At 44.0% G+C, this 25,733-nt stretch overlaps 1 protein-coding gene across 1 annotated transcript in view; it reads left to right on the top strand.

Annotated features, from left to right (window-relative positions):
* LOC310798375 (uncharacterized protein) overlaps positions 1–25,733 on the top strand; it is a gene marked incomplete at its 3' end in the record, with an annotated part of 43,306 nt that overhangs the window by 4,904 nt on the left and 12,669 nt on the right. Inside the window, exons 3-7 of the mRNA XM_083660918.1 lie at positions 20,892–21,106; positions 21,240–21,505; positions 24,070–24,186; positions 24,404–24,548; positions 24,890–24,958. Coding sequence (XP_083517044.1) covers positions 20,892–21,106; positions 21,240–21,505; positions 24,070–24,186; positions 24,404–24,548; positions 24,890–24,958 — 812 coding nt within the window. The remainder of the gene's footprint in view (positions 1–20,891; positions 21,107–21,239; positions 21,506–24,069; positions 24,187–24,403; positions 24,549–24,889; positions 24,959–25,733) is intronic.

Below are 25,733 nucleotides of genomic sequence, written 5' to 3'. Positions count from 1 at the left end.
ACCATGAATAGAAAACATCCCTTTGAATGTCAACTTACTTAAATGTACACAAATATTTCTTTATTCTCCAAAGTAAACAAATGCCTTTCTTCAAATAAATAATATAGTCACTATAAAACCAAGTAGACTACAAAAACAATTAGCCCTTATATCTTGTGAAACAGCTGTTTTTGTTATAGGCTACACACAGTCCCTTGTAGTTTTTCAATCCTTGTGTCACCTTCAGAACACAAACTTTAGTGCCTGGCTTATGGACGTTTCATGAGAAAACTGATGAACTTAACTGATGTCCTTAACAGCAGGCTTATCTGTATGTCCCGTCTTGATGAGCTGTCGGCACCTCCTTGTCAGGCACACAGAATGGAGAAAGTCTCAGCAGGTCTGAGTTCGACGGTGGATTTGGGGATGGTGGAGAGCAGCTCAATAAATCCATCTGTAACAGAAGAACCGTGGTCTCTTACTGGAGGGAGTGATAGTCGAACTCACTGGCTGCACACAACTGAGAGGGAATGAGTTGTGAGAATGGCTTGACCAAAGAATGAAAGAATAAACTTCAAAAACATAACTCTTCCAAAAACCTCTTCTTAAACTTAAAATATCTTCTTCTTCTTCCTTCTTTCTTTAATTTATTATCTTAAACTTAGCAGAGCTACTTTCTTCTGACCACATGGCTGATGGCTGCCGGATGCTTCTAGATGAGTGTCACAGTCAAAAGTGTCCCCCTAACAACACAGAACATAAACTCCTTCCTATCTAACATTACAAACAAATCAATATTCATGAAAATAAATTACATACATACATGTAACATTTCAAGTAATGACATAAATAACAAAATAATATGTATGGCAGTTAAACTCAGAGTGCACCAGATTAATGCATTTTACTTTAAAATTTACAAAATGTCTTTGTCTAGGGGGTGCACAGCCCCCCCCTAGATACCTCCCAGTCTAGATACCCCCCAGTCGGAGTCCTATTACCTTCTTGGTGGTGCAACCCCTGTTTGGAAAGCCTAGAATCACCTATGCCTGTATGTAACAGTGAAACTATATAAATATAATAATTCTTCTACATTCTCTAATTGTGTTAACTTCTTGTAAGTGAAATAGGCTAATGCTGACATTTATCAATTCATGAATTTGCTAAGTGGACTCCCACCAGAACCCTATCAAGGACCTCACTTTGAGACCCACTAATCGTGTTCTTCTTCATCTCAAATGACTCACAACATGGGCATTTATGGATTGGAAAAACCAAAAAATTACTTTCCCTGTTTAGGAAGCGAAGGGGGTGATGACCGGGAGACTGTGTACAGCTAAAAATCACCGCATAACAGATGAATACCACAGTACCACAGGGATGACGTACATTTTGTAGACCAGCTCGCCATAGACAATGGGAATTTTGTATGGGGCTTTCGATTAAAGTCGAGCTGAAATGAGATTCTGGGGGTCTGTGATTCTTTATCATGACGTATTCCAACTGAAACAGGGTAGAGAGGTGGTGACATAGCATGTGGAGGAGTTTGATTTGACCGTTGGAAAGTAAGCGTGTCTGCGATTAGGAACTGGAGTTGGCGTTGGCCATTCCTGGTGCTTGAATGCTGCGTAGAGCATGTTCTGACCCAAATAAGAGTGGGATCCATAATAATGCGATGATCTGTGCCTCAGGAGAGCACTCCGCACTGGACACCGCAAATAATGTATTTTACAGGACAAATCTGAAACCTACCGGTCACGTTTCAATAAGAGCCCATGTACAAACACAATATAATATAATAAATACAGCCCCGTGGAGTGCGTACTCGCTGGCTGCACAGCGCGAGCTCCCAGGGCAGAGGACCAGGTGGCAGCTGCCTCCGCGCGGACAGCCGTTTCCAAGCCTAGGAGTGCTGGCTGCCCGCCTTGAAGTGTGCGTCAAGCCGTGGTACTGTAAATAGCGATATTCCTGGAATGGGAGTTTAACAAGCCAGTTACATGTCATTTGTACTCTACATTAAATTAAGACATTACCGTTTTATTTTGTATTTTACATACTTATTGGCATTATTGGCATATTAACATTTATGGGCTAGAACAGGGGTCACTAATAGGCGGTCCGAATCCGGACGGAGACGCCATCCTATGCGGACCCAGACCTATAAGCTGTTATTATATTGAGATTTTTCTTCAATGTTGCAGTGTTTTGTATTTTTAAATGGCACAGCTTTTCTGGCTATTCTAGCATTTACGGTACTAGTTTGGAGTCCCACGTGACGCTACTCGGCCAATGCAATGTACATTCCAGCCGTTCCAAGATTCCTCCGTGCGGGTCCACTCTGCTTGTCACAGCTGTGTCAGTGAGCAGCGATACACACACACGCACACACACACACACACACACACACACACACACACACACACACATACACACACACGGTGGAGAAATAGGTGAGAAGAAGTATGGCGTGCTCTAAAAAGAGAAAAGTGGACACAGAGAACCGAGTTTTTAATGAAGAATGGACAGATTTGTACATTTTATTTATCCTCCCCACGGGCAGTTCAAAGCCTGTCTGTCTGATCTGCTGCGAGACCGTGGCACTTATTAAAAGCGGCAATGTGAAAAGAAGAGCTTTGTGGAAAAATAAATCTAATACCCATGTCTGCATCTTCAGCTAAGAAAACAGAAATATTAAGCCAGGATGTGCTAGCACAGCTGGATGAAGCAGTTCATAAGACACCATGCATAAGCTGAGCTGTAGATGAGTCAACTGATGTGTCTGACAATGCCCAGCTGTTAATTTATGTAAGGTTCTTCAACAAGGAGAAAAAAGAGTTCTGTGAAGACCTGTTAGGTGTGACATCCCTTCACACCAGTACAAGAGGAGAGCACATCTACCTGGCCATAAAGGAGATGTTAACCAAGAGGGGAATAGAGCCAAAACAAGTGATTTCCATTACCACAGATGGAGCCCCTGCCATGGTAGGGAGAGAGAAAGGAGCTGTGGCAAGAATGAAAGAGGACAATCCTGAGCTCATCTCTTATCATTGCATCATTCATCAATCAGTCCTGTGCTCCAGCCTGTCAGATGAGTATGCTGAGGTGATGAACACAATGATGAGAATGATTAACTTTCTTAGGGCATCCTCTTCTCACCAGCATCGCCTGCTCAGGGAATTCCTCAGAGAAGTTGGAGCAGATGCTGATTATCTTCTGCTCCACAATATCCAATCCAATCCAACTTTATTTATAAAGCGCTTTAAAACAACCAGAGGAGGACCAAAGTGCTGTACAGGGTACTGAAGAGCAATCAGCTAAAAACAATAAATCAATTAAATCAGATCAAATCAATAAAATGATAAAATGAATAAAAAGAATAAAATGAGTAAAATGAATAAAATAAATAAAATGAAATAAAATGAATCAAATTACTAAAATGAATAAAATTAATAAAATTAATAAAATGAATAAAAGACATTGCGTAAAATATATAAAATCAAAATTAATAAAAAGCATAAAAATAAAAGCAACTCATGGGTCACAAAATCAGCATCCTACATGGTAGCGATAATGTAAGATAGCTGTAATAATAATAGATGTAATAATGTAAGATAGCTCAGCAAAGGCAAGGTGTTGGAGCGCTTTTGGTCCATCCGACAGGAAATCACAGCTGAAGAGCCAGAAGGCCACATCATTTTCTCTCTTTTTGGAAGATGAGAAGAAGATGGATATGGTAGCTTTTTTGGTTGAATGAACTGAATTTAAAGCTACAGGGCAAGGACAATTCAGTTTGTGACCTGATGACAGAGGTCAACTCCTTTCAGAGGAAACTTGAGGTGTTCAAGGAAGACCTGCAGGGAGACTGTGCACACTTCACAACAGTGCAGAAACAGGTCCACGGAGAGAGAGATGTTTCTCATTTTGTTGACTTTGTTGACAAGCTGATTGTAAACTTCAGCAAGCGTTTCGACAGCTTCAGCCTTGGACAGCAGCTCACCCTGTTCATTAAGAACCCATTCCTCATCAAGATGTCAGGGGTTCTCAAAGGAAGTCACACGGCACTTGAAGTGGGCAAATGCTGGGCCTCTCCAGATGCAACTGATCGATCTCCAGGCAGACGTGGCCTTGAAAGAGCATTTTGGAGGAACTGACCATGCCACTTTCTGGCTCAAACTGGTCTCAGAGACAGCTTTCCCAGGCCTGAGGAAAGTAGCACTGTACATCTTAACCATGTTTGGCTCCACATACAGTTGTGAGACAGCTTTCTCCACTATGAACATCATCAAAACCAAATATGGTTCCAGGCTCACCAATGAGCACCTCCACATGTGTATGAGAATGGCCCTGACACCATTCCAGCCCAGATTTAAAATCCTGGCAGGACAAGCAAGAGCTCACTTCTCTCTCTCAAGAGAAAGAATGAGAGGTGCGTGTGTGTGTGTGTGTGTGTGTGTGTGTGTGTGTGTCTGTCTGTCTGTCTGTCTCTGTCTCTGTGTAGGTGCTTTCACACCGGCCTTGAAAGCCGCAAAATGCACGGAAAATAGGATCCGCGCCTCCGATGTGAAAGTTTTGAACGCGCGTTGGTGGGTAATTGTTGTACGCCTTTTGTCCCCCAAGCCGACCTAGTCACAGCGCCGGGTTAGCAGGTAACCCGCCTCCACTTGAAAGTGTAGGAGCAGCAAGCCGGAACAGTGCGAATGCTCAGCTCATTCATAAAAAAATTACAGGGGAAATCACCTCATGCAGCAAGAAAGACAGTGAAAGTAAAAAAAAGTAGCCTATAGCCTACAATCATGCGCCAGGAGCTCGCTCCGTGCCTGTAAGTAGGTTAGGCTTTATGCTCAAACGATGTTGACATTAGTAGCCTAGGTAAAATTAACGGATATAATAATACGCTTCAGAAGACTATAGCTGTCTGTGGCGAGTTGGTCTGAGGATATTCCCTCTGGAAACCAGCTCCAGAACTGCAATCTGTCTAGCTAGCCACTTGTGCATTCCCTTAAAAAAACTACTAACGTTATAGTAGTCATGTGCATTTATAGCCTATACTATTCCCCCGACGAACGTTATGCAGACTGCAGCTGTTTGATATGTGGGCGTCGTCTTTCAGAACGGCCCCTAATTAGGCTACTTGATGGGAATCATTTGCTTTACAACAAACTGGAACCAAAAGATAAGAATTAGCCATGTAGCCTACCTAATAGGCTACATGATGGTGCGTCTGTGATGCATAAAGTCGATCAGATGAATATTGAAAGCCTTGTTACCATGCTGCATGTGGACAACACTTTCGTGTTTTATCAGCTTGATCCTTAACAACCGCAGCTGCACCTCGTTGGCTGGCGTACATCAGCGATGTTTGGTTGTTGAATTAATTTGTTCATCATACAGTAGCCTAGGCTACACTAACCTATGAAAATATTCATTTGGGCGAGGAGCTGGGTGGAAATGCCTCCGCTCGCCTTTCAATCCGGGACGGGTGGATGTCACTTGAAAGCACACCCCAGGACGGGAATGTGGCGGTGCTGCTTGGCTGTGTGTGAAAGCAATTTCTGTGGCGAGGCTGCCAGTTTTGCGGGCCTTTTGAACTGCAATTTTGCGCGATCTGTGTGTGAAAACGGCTTATGTCTGTGGCTGGCTGGTCTCCCTCCCTCCCAGTACAACTACTGTCCCCAGGCTGCAAAAGTATGACTTCTTAGTCAGCTAGTCATTTATTCTCAGAACAGAAGTAAGCTGTTCAATTGTTCAAATAAATATGTTGAGATTGTTTTGGTTGAGATAAGACTGCAAAAACCAGAAAAAGGGAAACTCAAGCTGCTACTTTTTTTTCATTTTTCTTAAGCACTTTATTTTAAGATGCACATTTTCAAAAGCTTTCTGCTATGTGTTTTAAATGCAGCCCTTATTTTACTTGAAACTAAGAATTATTTATTATTTTGAGTATTTTAAAATCCCTCCAGTTAAATGTGAAAAATGAGTTGTTTGAGTATCACAGTGTCCCTGAACACAAAGTTTGCTGTTTAATACAGCATCATCATCATCTTCATCATCATCATCATCATCATCATCAGTATATAAAAGTGAGCTAGGGTTTCTCTGTCCCACTAATGACATCAGTGATGTCATACATCCCCACACACACACACACACACACACACACACACACACACACACACACACACACACACACACACACACACACACACACACACACACACACACACACAAGGCTATAGTTCAGTGATGATGTCACTGAAGATGTCATCAATGATGTCATCAGTGATGATGCCATCAGTGATTTCATACATAGGCATTGTGACATCATTGTGACATCACTGATGATGTCATCAGTGACACACATACACACACACGAGAGCGAGAGGGGGAGAGAGACTGAGAGAGGGAGAGGAGAGGGGGAGAGACTGATGAAGAGAAAGAGGGAGACATTGCGCATCCGCCTTAGGGCAGGGGAGGCCACGCAACAGCCGAGCTGCGTATGCGAGCTGCAGGGCGGGTGAGCCCGTCCAGCGGGCGAGCCTAGGAAGTGAGCGTGTAGCTCGCGAGATGCCTATCATATAAAAGGGAGAAAGTGGGCTAAACCTTTGTCCCACTGGATGATGTCATAGGCATTGTGACATCACTGAAGATGTCATAGGCATTGTGGCATCATCAGTGATGTCATAAGAGCAATTGTATGTCATCAGTGAGTGATGTAATCAGTGACGCGAAGTTGTGCAATTGTGCCCGGCACATGCCAATAGAGCAGGCGAGGCCACGCAGCAGCCGAGTCTGAGAGCAAAATGATTGATTGATTGCTTATTGTATCTGTACAATAATGATCTATGGCTGTCTCATTTTAAGGGATAGATAACATGTATTTTGTCTTGTGACCAGACCAAGGTTGTATTGTCTCTTATGAAAGATCAAGGTTGAGCTTGTGTAGCTAATGGAAATGTCCTGGGCTAAATGGAACTTCTGTGAGCAGTGGAAACTTACTGATGGCTTCTAGGTGGGGGGCTGATGTTTGACTATATCATGAGGAGATGCCTTTGCTCGTGGTTCACTCATGACTGACTGGTTCACTCGGGAGTGAGACCCTCTGTGCGCACAGTGGAAGGGGAATAAAATGGAATAAAATCCTCCTTATATTCATTTTAAAACGAGCAACTCATTATTGAAGAATCAACAAAGCATTTTAGACATTTTATAATTACACCAGCTGCGGGCGAGGCTGAAGTTGAGCAATTGTGCACTGAGTGACGTCACTCGAGCACTCCAAGATGTGATCAGTGATGGTCACTCGAGCAATTGTGATGTCATCAGTGATGTGAAGTTGGGCAATGTGCCAATAGAGCAGGCAGGCAAGGAAGTGCAGCAGGTGAACTGCAGGGCACGTGAGGTCGCGCAGTGCCCGAGCCTAACCAAAATCCCCATACAAAAATCCCATCCTGCTTCAGCTACGAACCGGCTGCAAAAACATTATGAATGGTGGTGAACGGCAAGAGACGATATATAAAGACACTATGAAACTCACATTGCACGTTTTGTATTACAGTGAACAGTCATAGTAATAGTATCATGCAATAGGCTCTACAGTGGACAGTTATGGAAAAATGCAAGAACGCTGTAGTAATTGTGTCAATATAATGTTGTTGTTTCAAAGTTCTCACCAAACCTACCTCTTGTGTGTTTTTGGTATAAGTTATGTTGTGTTAATGTCATTGCTGTAATGGCAGAATATCTCTCCGGGGAAGTACCCCCCCCCCCCCCCCCCCCCCGCCTCAGGGCTTAAAATTCACTTTGCAAACTGGGGGGAGATTTATAGACTTTGGGTTTTTTTTTCTTCAGCCGATACGATAACTGGTAAATATCTGCTTCTCCTATCCGATAACAGATATGATACCTATAATAATAATTTCACATTTTTGTTTTTACTTAACCTGTAGTTTATGCACACCTGGGGTATTATAATATGAGTGTTTTGGTAAAGTGTATCACTCAATACAAAAAATAAAGGCTTTAATACAACCGGAAGCCTATCGCTACGTTCACACAGGGCACCTACGCCTTGCCTTGCCTCAACCCACGCCTACAGACCTTGAGCTGCGCGTGAACCTATCACACGCTTTTGCGATCACACTGCACGCCTATTCCACGTTCACCTGAGCCGAGTCACAAGCACCTCTCCTCTCTCCCGAGTGTTTTTTTGGTCACGTGTGGTCCCGAATTATCATGGGTAGGTAAAATAAATCAGATATATTTAATGTGCTATTGATGCTGGATATGTATGGGTGACTGCTGTCATAGAGAACTGGATGCTGTTGTACTAAGTGGATTAACTTTTCATTGTCCATCTTGCTTCTTTGGTCGCTATTCTCTCTCCTGAAGATTTGTTTACCGACGGGGAGAAAGCCCCATGTGATAGCCACCCCTCAATCACTCTCTCTCTCTCTCTCTCTCTCTGCTCAACATTGTTGTAGTAACACCATTTTATTTTGAAATTCAGTTGACTTTGCCATTTCCCACGGATATTGTCGCGTTTTTCCTTCATGGCTTGACAGAAGAAGTCTGCCTTCACGCGCCTAGTCGGCTTGAAAATAGAACTCACGCCTAAACGATAAAATCGGCGCAGGTCAGGCAAGGCGTGGGTACACGCAAGGTTCACACTGAGGCGCCCTGTGTACACAGCCTCGTTGACTAGAAAGGACGCCTATTTAAAAGCGTGGGTAAAGGCAAGGCATAGGCAAGGCTTGGGTGCCCTGTTTGAACGTAGCCTATGGCTGCTGCTTAGTCTCCAGATAAAACACAATGACAAAAGACATAGTAATTATTAGTCTTATTCAGGGATGCAAAGTCATGGATAGTTAAAAAGGTGACAGATACCAGGGCAGACACAAAATCATTCACTTAAGTGCCCTATTTTGGGATGAAAAAGGTGACTCACTGTTACCTAAAGGTGACTCGTTTGCATCCCTGCTTATTCTTATTCTTATTCGCTTCAGGTTATATTCTTTTACTACGGCCATTTTCTCTTTGCAAATGAGGCAGGCAGCATTCCCTTTGAACTCGACAAAAAAATAATCACTCCCCCACTTCTCCTGAAACTGTCTGTGCTCGTCATCAACCTTTCTTTTGCCTTTTGACAGCGACATGTTCACTTCTCAACAAAAGACAACATTTTAGAGTGCAAATGTTTTTCTTTCCACTTTGTTTTTCACTCGGGTGAACCAAATCACCAGGCCGCTGGCCTGGAATGTGAAGCTGTGTTGCCAGATACTGCTGACGGTTTCCAGCACAAAGAGTTCAAAACCCACCAAAATGCACACAAAACCGCCCAAGGAACTGCACATATATGGAAATTTATCTGGCAACCCTGGTGTGAAGAGTGTCCACACGCTGTCAGAGTAAAATGATTGATTGACTGCTTATTGATTGATTGTTGATCATTGTAGACTTTGTTTAATTATGATCTAGCTGACATGCATAGCTCACATCTTAGGCACTCAATCTGAGATGTCTCTTCTGCTAGGAAGCAGTTTGTTATGTTGAAAAGGTGCCCCACCTGGAGAGGAGGGGATAATGTAGTGTTTTGTCTTTCTGGCGTATAGAAGGTTTTGTTTTGGTTTGTTGTAAAGATCAGGGTCTTATTTTGTCTTCATGGGAAACATCCCATGGAATTGTACCAGTCACCAGTCATCGGAGGGAGGGGGCTGGGCTGACTATATTTGACATGTAATGTTTATGTTCTTGGCACAATGACTTTGATATTGTGACGCTCTGTACAGAGTTCTGATGATGAAATAAACAAATCCTTATTCATTACAAACGAGCAACTAACTTATTGATGGATCAACAAGGCATTTGCCTCGGGAGCGCGCTCTGTGTTTTACAACGAGCGGAGGTGCGGGCCTGATTTCACTATAACTTGATATCAAGTGGCGTGGCGGGCCGTGAGTTTGAAACCCCTGGCGTAAACCATTGCGGGATTACTCCCCCTTTATAAATTGAAAATATGCGGGAATTTCCAAAAAGATGTGCCACATTTTAAGCCCTCTCTCTCTCTCTCTCTCTCTCTCTGCCTGTCTGTCTGTCTCTGTCTGTCTGTCTGTCTATCTGCCTGTCTGTGTCTATCTGTCTGTCTCTGCCTGTCTGTATGTCTATCTGTCTGTCTGTTTCTGCCTGTCTGTCTGTCTGTCTGTCTGTCTCTGTCTGTCTGTCTGTCTATCTGCCTGTCTGTATGTCTATCTATCTGTCTGTCTCTGCCTGTCTGTGTGTCTGTCTGTCTGTCTCTGTCTGTCTGTCTGTCTATCTTGTCTGTGTCTATCTGTCTGTCTCTGCCTGTCTGTATGTCTATCTGTCTGTCTGTTTCTGCCTGTCTGTCTGTCTATTAGGGGTGTAACGGTACACAAAAATCACGGTTCGGTTTCCGCTGTGGAAAAAAAGGCACATTTCCAGAGATGGCCCGCAGTGACAACAGTATGCACACGCATGCAGGCTTAGCTAAGGGTCTTACCTACATGTGTATGAGGAGGGCATCATTTGTGTTCATAAGATGCAGCGTTAACTAACGTTAGTTGCTGGTTTAACCAGAACAGTTGAGCCACACTGGAGCCGAGAGGGAGCGCTTGTAATTTACACCGGCGCACGCTGAAACTGCCTTTCAATTCTTCCTCCATAAAAACAAAAGGTGTTACCGGTGGGCACGTTATGTAATCGGTGTATGTCTCACCACCGGGTAACACCTACTACTAGGGGTGTAACGGTACACAAAAATCACGGTTCGGTACGTACCTCGGTTTTGACCCCACGGTTTGGTACATTTTCGGTACAGTAAAGGAAGGAAAAAAGCAAAACATATAATTGCTTGTTACCGTTTATTTTGAACTCTTGTTAACAAGTTTGCAGGCTTTTACAGTGGAGCAGCAGTAATAATCGCAGTAGGTAGGCCTTCTCAGATTTATTTTTCTGTTTTAATAACAGTAGTGACCTCAATTGGACCACTAGTGAACTCTAGTGGGAACAACCACATTGACTCAAGTGCAGCATTAGTGCATTAACAGAGCAGCATTAACATTAACAGTTCAAGCTTATAGGCCTGCACAGATTCTTAGTCTTTTCTTTTTTCTAGGAAATGAACTTTTCCAGCTTGACTGAATACAAAATAAAGTGCAGCATCAAAATAATAGTAAACAATAATTGTAAACAAATAATTGGAAAAAATCGATTCACCTAAGTATCGCGATTTTTAATGTCATGATTTTTTGAATCGATCTTTTATTCCAGAATCGATAATCACAAAAAAAAAAACACAGCTGTACCGGACTGGACATCCTGTACCGAAAAATTTCGGTATGATTACGTGTACCTTTACACCCCTACTGTCTATCTATCTATATTTTTATGCCTCCGCCGGTGATAGCCAGGCCGGAGGCATTATGGATCCGGGTTGTCCGTCCGTCTGATGTTCGTTAACGCGACATCTGAGGAACGCCTTGACGTAATTTAATAAAATTTGCCTCAAACATCACCTTGGACTCAAGCATGAACTGATTAGATTTTGGTGGTCAAAGGTCAAAGGCCAAGGTCACTGTGACCTCTCGAACACCATTTTCAAGCTTGTTAATGCGATGGGCCCTATCTTCGTACAGGCGATATCCCCTATTAGCGCTTGCGCACCTGTTTGCGCGTGCCTTGAAGCAGGGAAGATTGCAGTCCGCTGTCCAGGTGTTATGCCGAGTTTTACACCCCAGCGCCGGCAGCATCCCCACCTCACGGGAGCATATTGTAATGATTTATACAGAAATGTAACTGTTTAAAAGTGATATAATTGTCTGGTAGACGTGACCTCCCTGATTTCTAAGTTAAAACAGCCCCGAAATATGTTGGGGATGCAATTCTCGGCGGGGATGCGGAAACGTTCACGTCGCAGGCGCAAATTAGAGCGTTGCCAAAATCATCTGCCCCCCAAAATGCCTGCGCAAACGGGATTTGGGCGGTCTTAACTACCAGAATTATTCACAGGTGTGGCCAGGCAATGCTGGGCATTACGTCAATCAAAACTAATCAGATTCCCGTCTCGCAATGGCTGTTTGCGCGAGGCATGCAATATGCTGTAATTCTCTCCATGCGTATAGAGACACTGCATAACGCGTCATCATTCAGAAACCACGCCCAAGATGGGGGAAAACAGAAAGCCCCGCTCCAATCCTGGCGTTCTCCTATGTCACGTGCATGGTTGTGTGTTGCACAAAAAGATCGTATATACAGAAGATGAACACTCCAACTTACTTCCTTGACAGCTAGATCAACATTTTTCTTCTCACCAATTCTCAATGGCTTCCTTGTTTCGCTCAGGAGTACAAAAAAACTTTAACTGGCGATTTTTTACATTTGTTGTCTGCGCAGCCCACCACACAACAGCTTTTAGCTATGTTTAATTCAAGGAAAATGACGCTGGTGTGTGGAAATGAACGGAGCTTTTCCCCCGTGATGGGCGGGACCTATTTCATGCAGTGTCTCTATAGCAGCGATCCCCAAAGTCCGGACTCCGGTCCGCATCCGGACCCAGAGGCCGTCCTATCCGGACCGAGCCCTATAACCTACAAATCATTGAGAATTGTTACATTTCACCGAGCCGGCACATGCTTTTCTACCCTTTACGGTAGGCTACTGGTTTAATCTGCCAGGAAGCTCACAGACCAATGCATGCGCTGTAAATCATCACACGTGATGCTACTGAGCCAATCAAATATCCGATTTGATTCTGCCTGTTCCAGTCGACAGTCGGTTCCAGTGCTGCAGGCGAGAGATTGTCAGACACGGAGATATGCGAGAGTCATTTAACATGGTGTGCTCAAAAGAAACGAGTAGACCGCAAAAACAAAGATTTCGTTTTAATCCGGAGCAGGCAGACTCTTGATGTTCATTCATTGTTCTCACGGGCAGTTCAAAACCAGGCAGTATGTCAGTGCGATGCGATCCTAACCTGTCTGTGAAAGCGCCACAGGAGCAAACACACTCAAATCCAGACTGAGGGCACACTCACACATTCACTGCCCAACGGCATGTGACGTTTGCATTGCGAACGATCGATAGATCAGTTCGGCAACAGGCAGGCAGACAGACAGACAGGCAGACAGACAGACAGACAGGCAGGCAGGCAGATAGATAGAGACGCACTGAGACAGATAGATAGATAGATAGATAGATAGATAGATAGATAGATAGATAGATAGATAGATAGATAGAGACAGGCACTGAGACAGATAGATAGATAGATAGGGAGCTCACTTCTCTCAAGAGAAAAGGTGGAGTAAAAGGAAGAAAAGAAGATTTTCTTTCTCAAATTAAAACACTTTTAAGATGCACATTTTCCCAAAGCACTCTGTTGTATGTTATTTTTAAATGCAGCCATTATTTTACTTGAAATGAGAAAATAACATGTATTTATTATTATTGTAGGCTAGTTATTTATAATTAATCTAGTTAAATATGCAAACTAAATAAACATTGTTGATGTTTATTTTGATTTAACAGTCAGTCGTTGACTACATACAGACATTGTACCATTAGGCTACTGCAATCATTGAAGTAGCCTAAGTTCAATGGCACTGAATCATAACGCAAGCTACTGTACGTTACAATGTTCCGGACCTTTGCTTGAGGACATTTTCTCTAACTGGACCTCTATGAATTTTAATTGAGTGCCCCTGCTCTATAGTGTACTCACTCGTGCGAGGACAGAGAGAGATGGAGAGAGCTTATTGACAGATTGTCTGTGGTGCCAACGACCCTCCGGGTTATGAAGATAAATAGCCTATGTCCATTGTCCAACAAGTGTTCTCAATTAATTTCCCTCTTTGCGATGTGATAAAAGTTTCTCAGTGAGTTATAGTTGATTGCCTCACTGAATTATCTGCTAATACCCAATTTTAGCAGCAGATTTTGATGTCCTGGCATGACAAGGCTGTCCGTAATGACATATCCAAAAGGGATTTTACTTTGCACTGCGCTGCGCAGCACGGAGATTATAGTGCGCTTCAGCGCAGCGAGGTATTTGGCGCATAAGAGGTCCTTTTCAAAGCTCTTAGCGCAAAGTAATTGCACGCTGCTGACGATAGGATAATGCCATCTATCCCCACATTTTAGCGCTGAAACGCCTGCTCTGGCATGTGGCATGCCTATGCCCAGTCAAATTATAACAGGCATGCGCTTGTGCCCGCCCCCAATTTGCATTGCGCACGGCGTAAAACGAGCGCAAACGCTAAATTACCGCTTTTGGGGAGATGGGGCCCGATATCTCGATATATTTTGGTGGTCAAACATCAAGGTCACTTGACGAACACCATTTTCAAGCTTTTTAACGCAATATCTCAGGAATGCCTTGACGGAGTTTCATCAAATTTGCCTCAAACGTCGACTTGGGTGCAAGGATGAACGGATTACATTTTGGTGATCAAAGGTCAAGGTCCCTGTGACCTCGCCAACGCCATTTTCAAGCTTGTTAACTCCATGGGCTCTATATTTCCCCTGGCCTTAAATTTGCATTCATGGCTTTGCCCGTCGCTATTACTGGTCAGGCGCATTCCCTAATTTTTCCTTGCCGCTAAATAGCAGAATCCGCGGCGCTAACCATTTAACGACGCCTTTTTAAGCATAGAATTATTCACAAGTGTTGGATTGGTGGTCTCCAGTAAACCAATCACATTCTTCCCATACAAGGTCCCAAGATACTCCAGTCCGGTAACCCCGGTTGCGGCTGCATGCTGTCATCTCTTCATGCCAATTTGGATATCTCAGCGCATCACAGATCATAGCCTGAATAAAACGATTCAACCTACAGGCAAATACAGATCTGTTCAGCAGGGCTGATGGTCTCCCTGTACAATATAGAACGTTAACTATCAGTGACATTCCTGATACCATCCACTTCCATGATCTTTATTTGTTGTAAACACATAACTTTCACAATAGTGAACAAGCCCCCCCCACTCAGCTCATTCAGGGCAGGTAGTTTTATAACTTGTAGGCTACCTGCTGCTCCTGCACATCACAGCACAGGCTAAATGATGCGACATAAATATAGCCTACATTATGTAAAGTCATGGCATAAATGTGTATTTATTGAAAAAGTACGTGTCAAGTAAGCTAAGTCTTGTTGGAGCGGACATCACAGTACAACCGTGTTACAGTTGTCACTCGACTATAACACGTATTTGCGACGGATATATATACGACCTGGATTACATGTATGTTTCACATAGGGTTGTGTTTTGATTTTTATGTTTTAGTTTGTTCAAATTTGAAATGTTCTAGTATTGCATGTTGTGTTAACATAAATATTATTTCTATCTACCACTTAGCTTAGGCTGATTTGGTTGCTTTTTCTTGTCAAAATGTATTAAGCCTCAATGCATGCTGGGAGAGATGCAAATGTATGTCTTGTATGGCGTTTGGTAGGGGACCCGGCTCACTGAATAAGGCCTGGTTTTCAAAAGCATTAACCGCAAAATTAACGCCAGTTGGAAGATCGCTTTAGGCTGGTATCCCCTAGCGGGCCCGCCGGCGGGCTGAGCCCTTGTCATCTCTCACAAATGACTCTCTACAGCAGCCTAGGAAGCAGGCAGCGAGACATACAGTACACCAAAATGTCAGGAAGAAACGTGGCTACAAGACTCTGACAAGCATTTGTATTCAAACGAAAAATAATTCCAACCCCAAGCAACAATATCACCATGTAGCAAAAACAAGAAAACCGTGCATGCCTGCGTTTATGTGGTGATTTGTTTTTGCGAGTGAATCTTTTCTCTCCAAACGAGACGGCTTTGGATAGCTAAGGCTCTGCTCTTTCCAAAGAGGTATAGCTCGTCTCTGAGAGATGAAAACTCACTCAGTAGGCTGTCAAAGAACAGCAAAAAAGTTTTAACGTTTTACAGATAAAACTAAGTTATGTCTTACCTTTGCTGTTTTCAAATCAAAAGTTGTGTTTGACTTCATAAAAACGCTACTAATTGCTACTCCTAATGCCTCTTCATCATCTTAAAGTGTTGTTTTTTTACAGTCATCGTGTTTACAAAGCCATATGGAGGATTTTACATGGAGTGGTCATCTTCACAGAATAGACGAGCTTTGGGTTCAGTCGACAGCATTTCCTGGAAAACTGTCTGACGTAAATTCTTTCAGTTTACGTCGATTCTATTGGCTCTGACGCTTCCATAGAGGTGTCAATCATCGAAATCGGCCAATGGGGTCCCGAGATATCCCTCTGCGTATCGCCCCAGGCTTTGCAGGCAAATTGAAGAAGCCCTTTTGATGCATTTCACAGAGTAAAAATACAGATATAACGCTTGAGGGTGATCCAAACCATAACGCATATTAACTGAGTACCTATAGTGATATGTAAATAGGAGAAAAAAAAGGTATTTCAGTGTTCTACCATAGAAAAGTCAAATGGCACCCATGATACCCAAATTGTGCCCAGATCATGTCCGCCTGGGCCTACATGTAGTAAATCATCTGTCAAATTGCTCTGGTTCACTTTCTAAGGATTTCCTTTGATACAAGCACTCATAAGATATTAGTCTACTGCTCCATAGAATAATTTGGCTACCAACCCATGATTTTCAGGTGCTTTTCATCCAAAATAGTGTTGTTTTTTTTGGGCGGAGCTTGAATTTTTAATTTTTTTGCCATGTTCTAACTGATTTTACTCTGATACAGTACATTTGTAATTAATTCTGACACTTTTACAGCAATCTCACAGGTGTTGGCTAGCTTTTGAAAAAAATAATTTTGAGATAATACCCTGTAGTTGTGGAGATATACTCAATTCAGTTCAGGCATGTCATTTTCGGCAGGTGAGCTGAAAAATGGACTTAGGGGTTAACAGGTTAAGGCCGAAACGTTTCTGGCCTAGTCTGGCACTCTTCAGCGTAAAGCGCATTTCGGGGCGTAAAAACATGACGCTATCTTCCCGAGTCAGCGGTAGGCAGGCGTAAAGCATGTTTTTTTGCGTTTAAGGCCAGTTTAGTGCCTAAGGCCAGGGGAAGAATAGAGCCCCATATCTCAGAAATGCCTTTATTGGAATTTCATAACATTTGCCTCAAACATGAACTTGGCCTCAAGGATGAACTGATTACACTTTGGTGGTCAAAGTTCAAGGTCACTGTGACCTCACGAACAGTTTGTTAACACTTTCAGTGCCACGGCCCTTGGGCAAAAGGTTGCTTGCTGTGCCACATAGGCCGCAATGCATTTTAAAACAGTCATATAATTTCTTTAATAATTACTATGTAAACACTGAACACGCACAAATAACGATGAGACTCTCTTCTATCACCTGCAAAAAAAAGTTTATTGATCCCATTTTCCGTTCTTTAGTTATGAGCCGGAGAAGATAGCTTGATTGAACGAAAAACAGAGCTTTTTTTCTACGAGCTGAGATAATGAGCCTTTTGTGAAATTAAACATTTCAAGCACATCACTGACTCTGAAGCTAATTTTCTGATGTAGTCACACCTCAAAAATAATTTCCTTCAATAAAACAGTGAAGGCAAGGGAATTTTGTTTGGAAGAATAATATTTTTAGCTGAAACCAGCAGCGCTGGCGCCTGCATGCGCTGCTGGTTGCAGCTTCTTGCTGATCTTTTGCTGCTGGTGGGCATCGGATATTCTGGCTTGCGTTTGCCAACCCTGTCCTGCTGTCTGGGTCTGTGTTGTGTACTTGGCTCTGCGTGCCCACCTCCCCCCCTCCTCCTCCCCCCCCCCCGTTGTGGGAGGAGTGTCTCTCTGCTCTGCTGTTTTGTCTGCCTGTGCTCAGCACTGAAAAAGTCCGCTAGATACTGCTTTTTTACAGCCGCGTGTACCAGCTCCCATGCTTCGAGTTGAGAATAATAACAAATCCACGGCTGATCATGTGTTGCAGCGGACACGGAGGCTGTTGCAGCGGACACCGAGGTGCTCAATTGTGATAGCAGATTGGCTGCTGCAGGGGCACAGCTAAACGTTGCTTCAATGAAGCCGCTGCATACGGACGGATGCGATGCGATTTCCTTCCCCCCAATGACTTCTTCTGTGTGTTTCACTCCACGTTCTCTCATCTGGAGAGCGCTGTCGCCACCTAAGGGTTCTGTAAAATAGGTTAGACACATTCAATACCTCTGAATATTGTAAGAGGCGATGTAAGAGGCATAGATCGACACCCCCCCGTCAAAAAAAAAAATTCGAGTTATTGACGCCATTTGGCGTCGCTGGCACTGTACGGTAAATTTCTAATGACGCCATATGGCGTCGCTGGCACTGAATGTGTTAACTGGGAATGGCGGTTTGTTAACGCGGTTTGTTAACGCGATATCTCAAGGACGGCTTGATGGAATTTCTTCTGATTTGGCTCGAACATCGACTTGGACGCAAGGATGAACTGATTCCATTTTGGTTATCAAAGGTCAAGGTCACTGTGACCTCTTGAATGCCATTTTCAAGCTTGTTAACGCGATATCTCTGTCTTGATGGAATTTCTTCGAATTTGCCTTAAATGGCGATTTGGACTCAAGTATGAACTAATGGCGGAGGCATATATATGCGGTGCGGTTGTTCTAGTTTAATCCTATTAGAATAGTGCCATGAAGTCCACATGGCCTGGTGGGAGACACGCCACTTACGTACTTATGTGTGTAGTCTTTCCAATTTATAACTTATAATGCAACAGTTTTACCACAAACTGTGACTTTGTTGGCCTGCAAAGTTATCTAAACCTTGTACCCCCCTGGTCCAGCTGATGGATATTTCTTACATTCACGTATCGGCCGTTTGGACAATTTTGGCACGAATTGTCTGAAATTAAGGCCAGGTATTTTTTTATTTTATTTTGGAAATTCACCCTCCCTCCACTAGAACAAAACCATCCTGGCACCCATAGTGAGACTTACTAACATCGGTCATCCTTAGGTACAGTAGCCGGTGATGACTTTCACTATAACCTCCTTTTTGAGACCTCCAGGACATTTTCACAAACTTCATGCATTTTAATTCTTTCTGCTCTCATCCTGGACCAAATACCTTGAAATTGGAGTTGGTTGAAAATTTGGTGGAGTTACAAGGCTTCCAAATTCCATTGCATAGTTTTCCCATTGGTTTCAATGTTAATTTTACACAAAAACAAAAAACAAATTCTGACTCCCAGGTACTTTCCCCCCCAAAAAATATTTCTCTGATCTTACACATCTCAGCCGAGTCAAGACATTAAATTTGTAGTTTTTATTGTGTTTGCCCCCCCCCCCCCTCCCGTATTTGCTCAGTGTTGGCACAGCAATCAATTCCATGCAGTTTGACATGAAATACAGTACAGTGATCGCCATGGCAACATGTCACATAAGGGAGGGAACCTGGATTTTCCAGTGCAAACTACTCATTTGAAGCATTTAGACTGAAATTGATGCAGGAATTAAGCTTTTTTGTGTTTTTTGTGAAAATTAGCTGTGAGTCGAAAATTGGCACTTTGGTCTTTTTTTCTCGTTCAAATTTACCTCTTTTGATTGTACGGTACATCGTATCTCAGCAACCGTTCGTCGTAGAGACTTGCGGCTGGCATGGTTGAAATCAGCGTTGAAAAGTGAATATATCTCCTCACAGTCATGGCGATCGGGCCTTCTTATAGGGGCCTTCCATATGCTTGTTCTCTGCACTGGAGCACAGCAAATCCAATGCCCGGGCAGAGAGGCTCTCGGCCGGCCGGCTGTCATGAGCGTCATGGGTGGTTCCCTGCGTGTCCTTCCTCATCTCGGCCGACAACACGTGTGAGTGTTGACCCGGATGTCAAAACTCGGTCATGACCAGCATCCGGGTAGTGCCCCAGAAGTTAGTCTCACGTAGTCAGACCCACCGTCGACGTCATAAAGCTTCCAGTGACGGAGGTACGGCTGGGTGTCGGTATGACACCTGACAGGTAAGAGCCACACCTCCTTATACAGTGTAACTCGACTGTACATTAAATACAGTAGACTGGCATTTGACAGGTTACAATTCTGGGTAAGCATGAAATGTTGATATGAGGTATGAGGGTTACCAATGGATAAGAATCAATAAAAAAAGAAAAAATTGTGAATATAAAAAACTAGTATGAATATCAATATCCAGCTGCTGTACGTAGAGGGCCGCAAGAGTCCGAACAAATGTGCAATTGTCAAAAGATGAAAGATGCAAGAAAGTAATTCCTCCACCAAAAATGTGACAAATCCAAGGCTATGATAATCCCACCGGGGAAGATCCAGGTACCATTCATCGGAAGGGGGGGGGGGGGGGGGGGGGGGGTCACATTTTGTGTTTTCTACTGTAAATGTTATTGTACAGTAAGTACAGTAAACTGGCATTTGAGGGGTTAAAATTCTGAGTAAGCATGAAATGTTGATATGAGGGATGAAGTTACCAATGGATAAGAATTAATACAAAATAAACAAATAAATAATTATGAATATAAAAAATAAGTATGAATATCAATATTCAGCTGTTAGACCAACTTAGGAACGACAGGCAAAACATTATTGGGCGGGTACTTAAATTGACAAACATTACATGTGTTCCTCATGGCACAATTCATGCGGGATCAAAACATGAGTGTCTCTTGCCATTCACCACCATTTAGATTTTTTCCCGTGGCTGGTTCACATAGGCCTCGATGAGAAAGAGAGGGACTTTTGTCTATTGACTTTCAGACGAAGGGGCAGCAAGTGCTAAGATCCAGGTCTTCTGGACTAATTCCTGTGGTACTCTACTAAAGCCTATTATTCACAGGCCATCTAATGAAAACCGCTCACAACTTTTCATTTCTAAAAGGTCTGCCTTCTTACATTGGATGATGCTAGTGGAGTGCTGCTACAGACTATATACAGATACATGCTGTATTGTGTGTCCTACAGGTTCAAGTGCCCTGGTTCAGGTGTGTTCCAGTGTACTTTGACTGGTCTGGTCTTTACTATGGCTGAGGAGGGGGAGGTGCTGTACAGGACCATCCAGTGGGATGAGGGCCTCCTCCAATCAGCTGGCAAGACACCTGCAGGCCCGCTGTTCAACATCACGTGTGCTCAGAACTCTGTCCATCAGCTCCACCTCCCACACTGTGAAACCACCCCTGGTAGGCACATTATTCAGTCATGATTATATATTGATTACTGCTGAACATTTTTTACAAAGAATTAAATTAAATGTAATGCCATTTTAATGGAGTTGACACAAGTGGAACTAAATGTTGATGTGTATATTCACAGTACCACTTCCTGAAAGTGAAAGCCTGTCTGTTGTCCACATCACTGATGAGGGAATGAGCTTCCTCCGGCCACTGGAGATCACAGAAACTCATGTGGGTGTGAATGTCCCCCACCTCTCTGCCTTTGGCCTCGTGTGGGATAAGATAAAGGCAACGTTCAGCAAGCGTATCCGGGGCCAAGTTCTGCTGTTCCTCCAACCACCACACAGAAAGCAGAGACGAAAACTCAACGTGTTTCTGCTGCCAGACAACATTCCTGTTCAGGAGGTAATACTCCCTGTCACATTCGGGGCTGAAACCCTATTGTTTTTGTGCTGGTATTTATTATTATTGTATATTAGGAATACCTCACTTACGTCGCATTGTTCAAATTTTGCAATCTGGTGGAAGCATTTTTCAATCAAGTAGGCATCTCTCACGCTATACGGGTGCTCGATTCCTATGCCTGCCCGCTGCGCGGGCTCGCTAGCTCGGCCGCCACATGGCCTCACCCGCCCTGCAGCTGGCTGAGCTGGCCCTGAGGCTCGCATACGCAGCTCGCCCGCTGCGCGTTCTCGCCCGCAGCTCGGCTGCTGCGTGGCCTTACCTGCCCTATTGGTGCACACAGGTGTGTGAGTGTGTGTTGCTCACAAAATGTTATAGCCCTTAAGTTTACATGCGCGCGGGTATGACATCACTAATGACATAATCAGTCTTCACTGATGACATCATCAGTGATGTCACAAAAGCCTCCTTGTGTGTGTGCGCCCCCTTATGACATCATCAGTGTGTGTGCCCCCTTATTACATCACTGATGACATCATCAGTCTTATGACATCATCAGTGATGTCACAGTGCCTCCGTGTGTGTGTGTGTGTGTGTGTGTGTGTGTGTGTGTGTGTGTGTGACGTCACTTCCGGGACAACCGGGACACTAAATTGAAACACACATTAGAGAGCTGCGCGGGCCTGAAATGAGTTATGATGAGTTATGAAAGTAATTGGCCCGAGCTGCGAGGCCCGAATCCCAATATTACCATATAATCTCTCCCTCTCTATCTGTTCCTCAGTGTGTTGCTCCTGCAGCCTCTCTGCCTGTCTCTCTATTTGACTCTCTCTCTCTCTCTCTCTGTTCGGCAGCTGTCCTCTGTACACGGACGGACACGGCACACACGGCTTGTTTTGTTGTTTTTTACACACTAAGAGACAGCACGCTGTCTGTCGCTGACTGAGCAGAAAGCTACATGTCATGACATGAGTATGAATGGCAGACTAACGTCACGTGAGGGTCTGTGTGTGACTGTGTGGCTGGGGGAGTGTCTGTGCACTCCTCCTCTTTGTCTGACTGTGCTCTGCTGTGTAAAATTAAGCGAGTAATACAACGTTATTTAATTTAATTATTGAAACGGGCCCGACCCCGGCCCGGCCCGGAACTAGTAATTAAAAAAAGAAGAAAAAAAGCCCGGCCCCGGCCCGTATTGGCCAGGCCCGAGGGGCCCGCGAGGGAACCCTCGGGCTTGCAGCTCTCTAACCCACATTGCCATATTTATATATATATATCAATCAATAAAATATAGATAGAAGGTGAATCAACACAGATGGGTTATAGTGGGACTTTCCATGCCTGCCCCATTCACTTCAATACATTCAGGCAGCGTCTTGTCATAGATGCATGTTCAATGTGTCAGTGTGGGGGAAATCTTCCCGTTCTTTGCAGGCAGCAGAGTTAGCATTCAGCTGCTAGCCCAGCCCAGGCAGACAGGATTGGGGATTAATCGTGCATTCCTTTATAACTGGGACTGCCAATCTTATGGTTCAAAGGTCATGAGCTGGGATGGTGACGTCACCAGAGCTGGTATTTTCCATCCCAAACTCGTAGGAGCCTCAGCAGCCCCAACCTCAAAAATCCAAGATGGCTGCGACAACAGTAGTTATAATCGTAGTAAATGTTTTTTTATTAGCACTTCTGTCTCGTTTGTGTCTCATTAAATCAGCTGTACACACATCACTGCCTAACTTCTATCTGTGTGGACATGAGGCTGCAGTGTTTGTATGCACAAAATTCCGCGAAATGCCTTGTTATCAACTGTTATTGCTAACAATGGCTAGCCTGGCTAGTGACTGGATCTGACCAGTGAACAGTGAACTTCCCAGCTCAAGTTTTCTGCAAATGGAACGCTAACAAAACGGATGTGACGTCATTTAGCCTTCACATCCCAGTTATTTTGCGATAAAGGAATGCAACATTAACCCCCGCAGGAAACGCACATCTGAACAGTATGTGTACCTGCTCTTGAATCCCCGATCCTGTAGTGTAGAGCTGCAGCACCTTCCACAGGTGAGTCAGGTCATTAAGCTATATTATTGATTTTCCCCCACGCCCTACTGACACAACACTAGCGGAAGTAACGTTTTGTGGGCGTTCCCACACAGACCGACTGTATCTATAGAACTGTCCCTAAAGTCTAGCCCCAATGCAAAATGTTAACGCTGTGATGAGAGTGATGTCTCTTCCTTTTGTTATAGGTTAGGCTACTACTTGCACACAGAGAGGAAGCAAAATCTTGCATTTTTGATCAATACAAAATACTCTTCATAAACATTTGGGGCCCCAAATGCCAGGACTAACAACACCCATAGCAGATAGTATGCACACAAAAATGACCGCTGACCAAATCTCTCTCTCCCCCCCGCCCCTCCCTCTCTCTCTCTCTCTCTCTCTCTCTCTCTCACACACACACATGCACTACGGTGTTATATGTATTTAAACATGTCAAACTGTTGAGAAGATTGTCATCATGAACACGACAGTGAAACGATCTTTCAAATACAACTGTTGTGATATCATTTAAGGTGAAAGGTCAACAAGAGTACATCCCGTACATTCCGTCCGATTGTCTTCTCTCCAAAGCTCGAAGTTACAGTCTCCACTGCACTCCTGAGGAGTGTAAAGTACAGCCTAAGCCTAAGGTACGTCAAATACAACTTCCTGCAAAATATCTCTGTTAATGATGCTTTCAACGTGTGTGTGTGTGTGTGTGTGTGCGTGTGCGTGCGTGCGCGTGTGTGTGTGTGTGTGTGTGTGTGTGCGTGTTATACAGATTCAGTTATTTTACATGTAAAACACGAACATTCAATTATATCATATTTTTGGGAGCAAAAACAACAACACTTCTCCTGGTTTCAGGATGTCTTACCATTTTCTCCAAAATATGGACCAAATTACCACCCAACATTTGTGGTTTGCCTGGATACAAGAACAGAGGAAGTGACTCTGATCATCCAAAATGAAGAGAGGACATCAGTCTGGACGCATGAGCTTGATCTGCCTGGTAAAGACTTAAATCCTCCTACAGCTTCACTCAGTCTGTTAGAATGGAGAAGGTGATGGTAGTTCAGCTCTAGATCATTTTTCAGTCTGGCTGCATTCACAGTCTGCTGTGGCATCTCTGCTCTGTGCGTGTGCACGTGTGTGTGTGTGTGTGTGTGTGTGTGTGTTTGACACACACACACACACACACACACACACACACGTATGCAGACAGGAATCTAGCTCCCTTGGAGCAGATTTTCAGCATATAACATCAATTAATCAGTATGGTAAATTAATCTGCATCATAGCAACAACATTACTTTGCAAAGCTTTTAACATCATGAAACACATGGCCCTCAGTTTCAGAATCATCCACCGAGAGCGGAGCAGCGGCAGGGCCTTCATCTGTTACCCAGGACGTGAGACAAGGTGAGCTCATGTTAGCCAGGACGTGAGACAAGGTGAGCTCATGTTAGCAAGGACGTGAGACAAGGTGAGCTCATGTTAGCCAGGATGTGAGACAAGGTGAGCTCATGTTAGCCAGGACGTGAGACAAGGTGAGCTCATGTTAGCAAGGACGTGAGACAAGGTGAGCTCATGTTACCCAGGACGTGAGACAAGGTGAGCTCATGTTATCCAGGATGTGAGACAAGATGAGCTCATGTTAGCAAGGACGTGAGACAAGGTGAGCTCATGTTAGCAAGGACGTGAGACAAGGTGAGCTCATCTGTTACCCAGGACATGAGACAAGGTGAGCACATGTTAGCCAGGACGTGAGACAAGGTGAGCTCATGTTAGCAAGGACGTGAGACAAGATGAGCTCATCTGTTACCCAGGACGTGAGACAAGGTGAGCTCATCAGGACGTGAGACAAGGTGAGCTCATCTGTTAACCAGGACGTGAGACAAGGTGAGCTCATCTGTTACCCAGGACATGAGACAAGGTGAGCTCATGTTAGCCAGGACGTGAGACAAGGTGAGCTCATGTTAGCCAGGACGTGAGACAAGGTGAGCTCATCTGTTACCCAGGACATGAGACAAGGTGGGCTCATCTGTTACCCAGGACATGAGACAAGGTGGGCTCATCTGTTACCCAGGACATGAGACAAGGTGGGCTCATCTGTTACCCAGGACATGAGACAAGGTGGGCTCATCTGTTACCCAGGACATGAGACAAGGTGGGCTCATCTGTTACCCAGGACATG

This window comes from Poromitra crassiceps, assembly GCF_964638095.1.
Source record: "Poromitra crassiceps genome assembly, chromosome: 2".
In the NCBI taxonomy this organism is placed as follows: Eukaryota; Metazoa; Chordata; class Actinopteri; order Beryciformes; family Melamphaidae; genus Poromitra; species Poromitra crassiceps.
The sequence above is the reverse complement of the archived record's forward strand: the minus strand, read 5'-3'. Positions and strand labels throughout refer to the sequence as shown.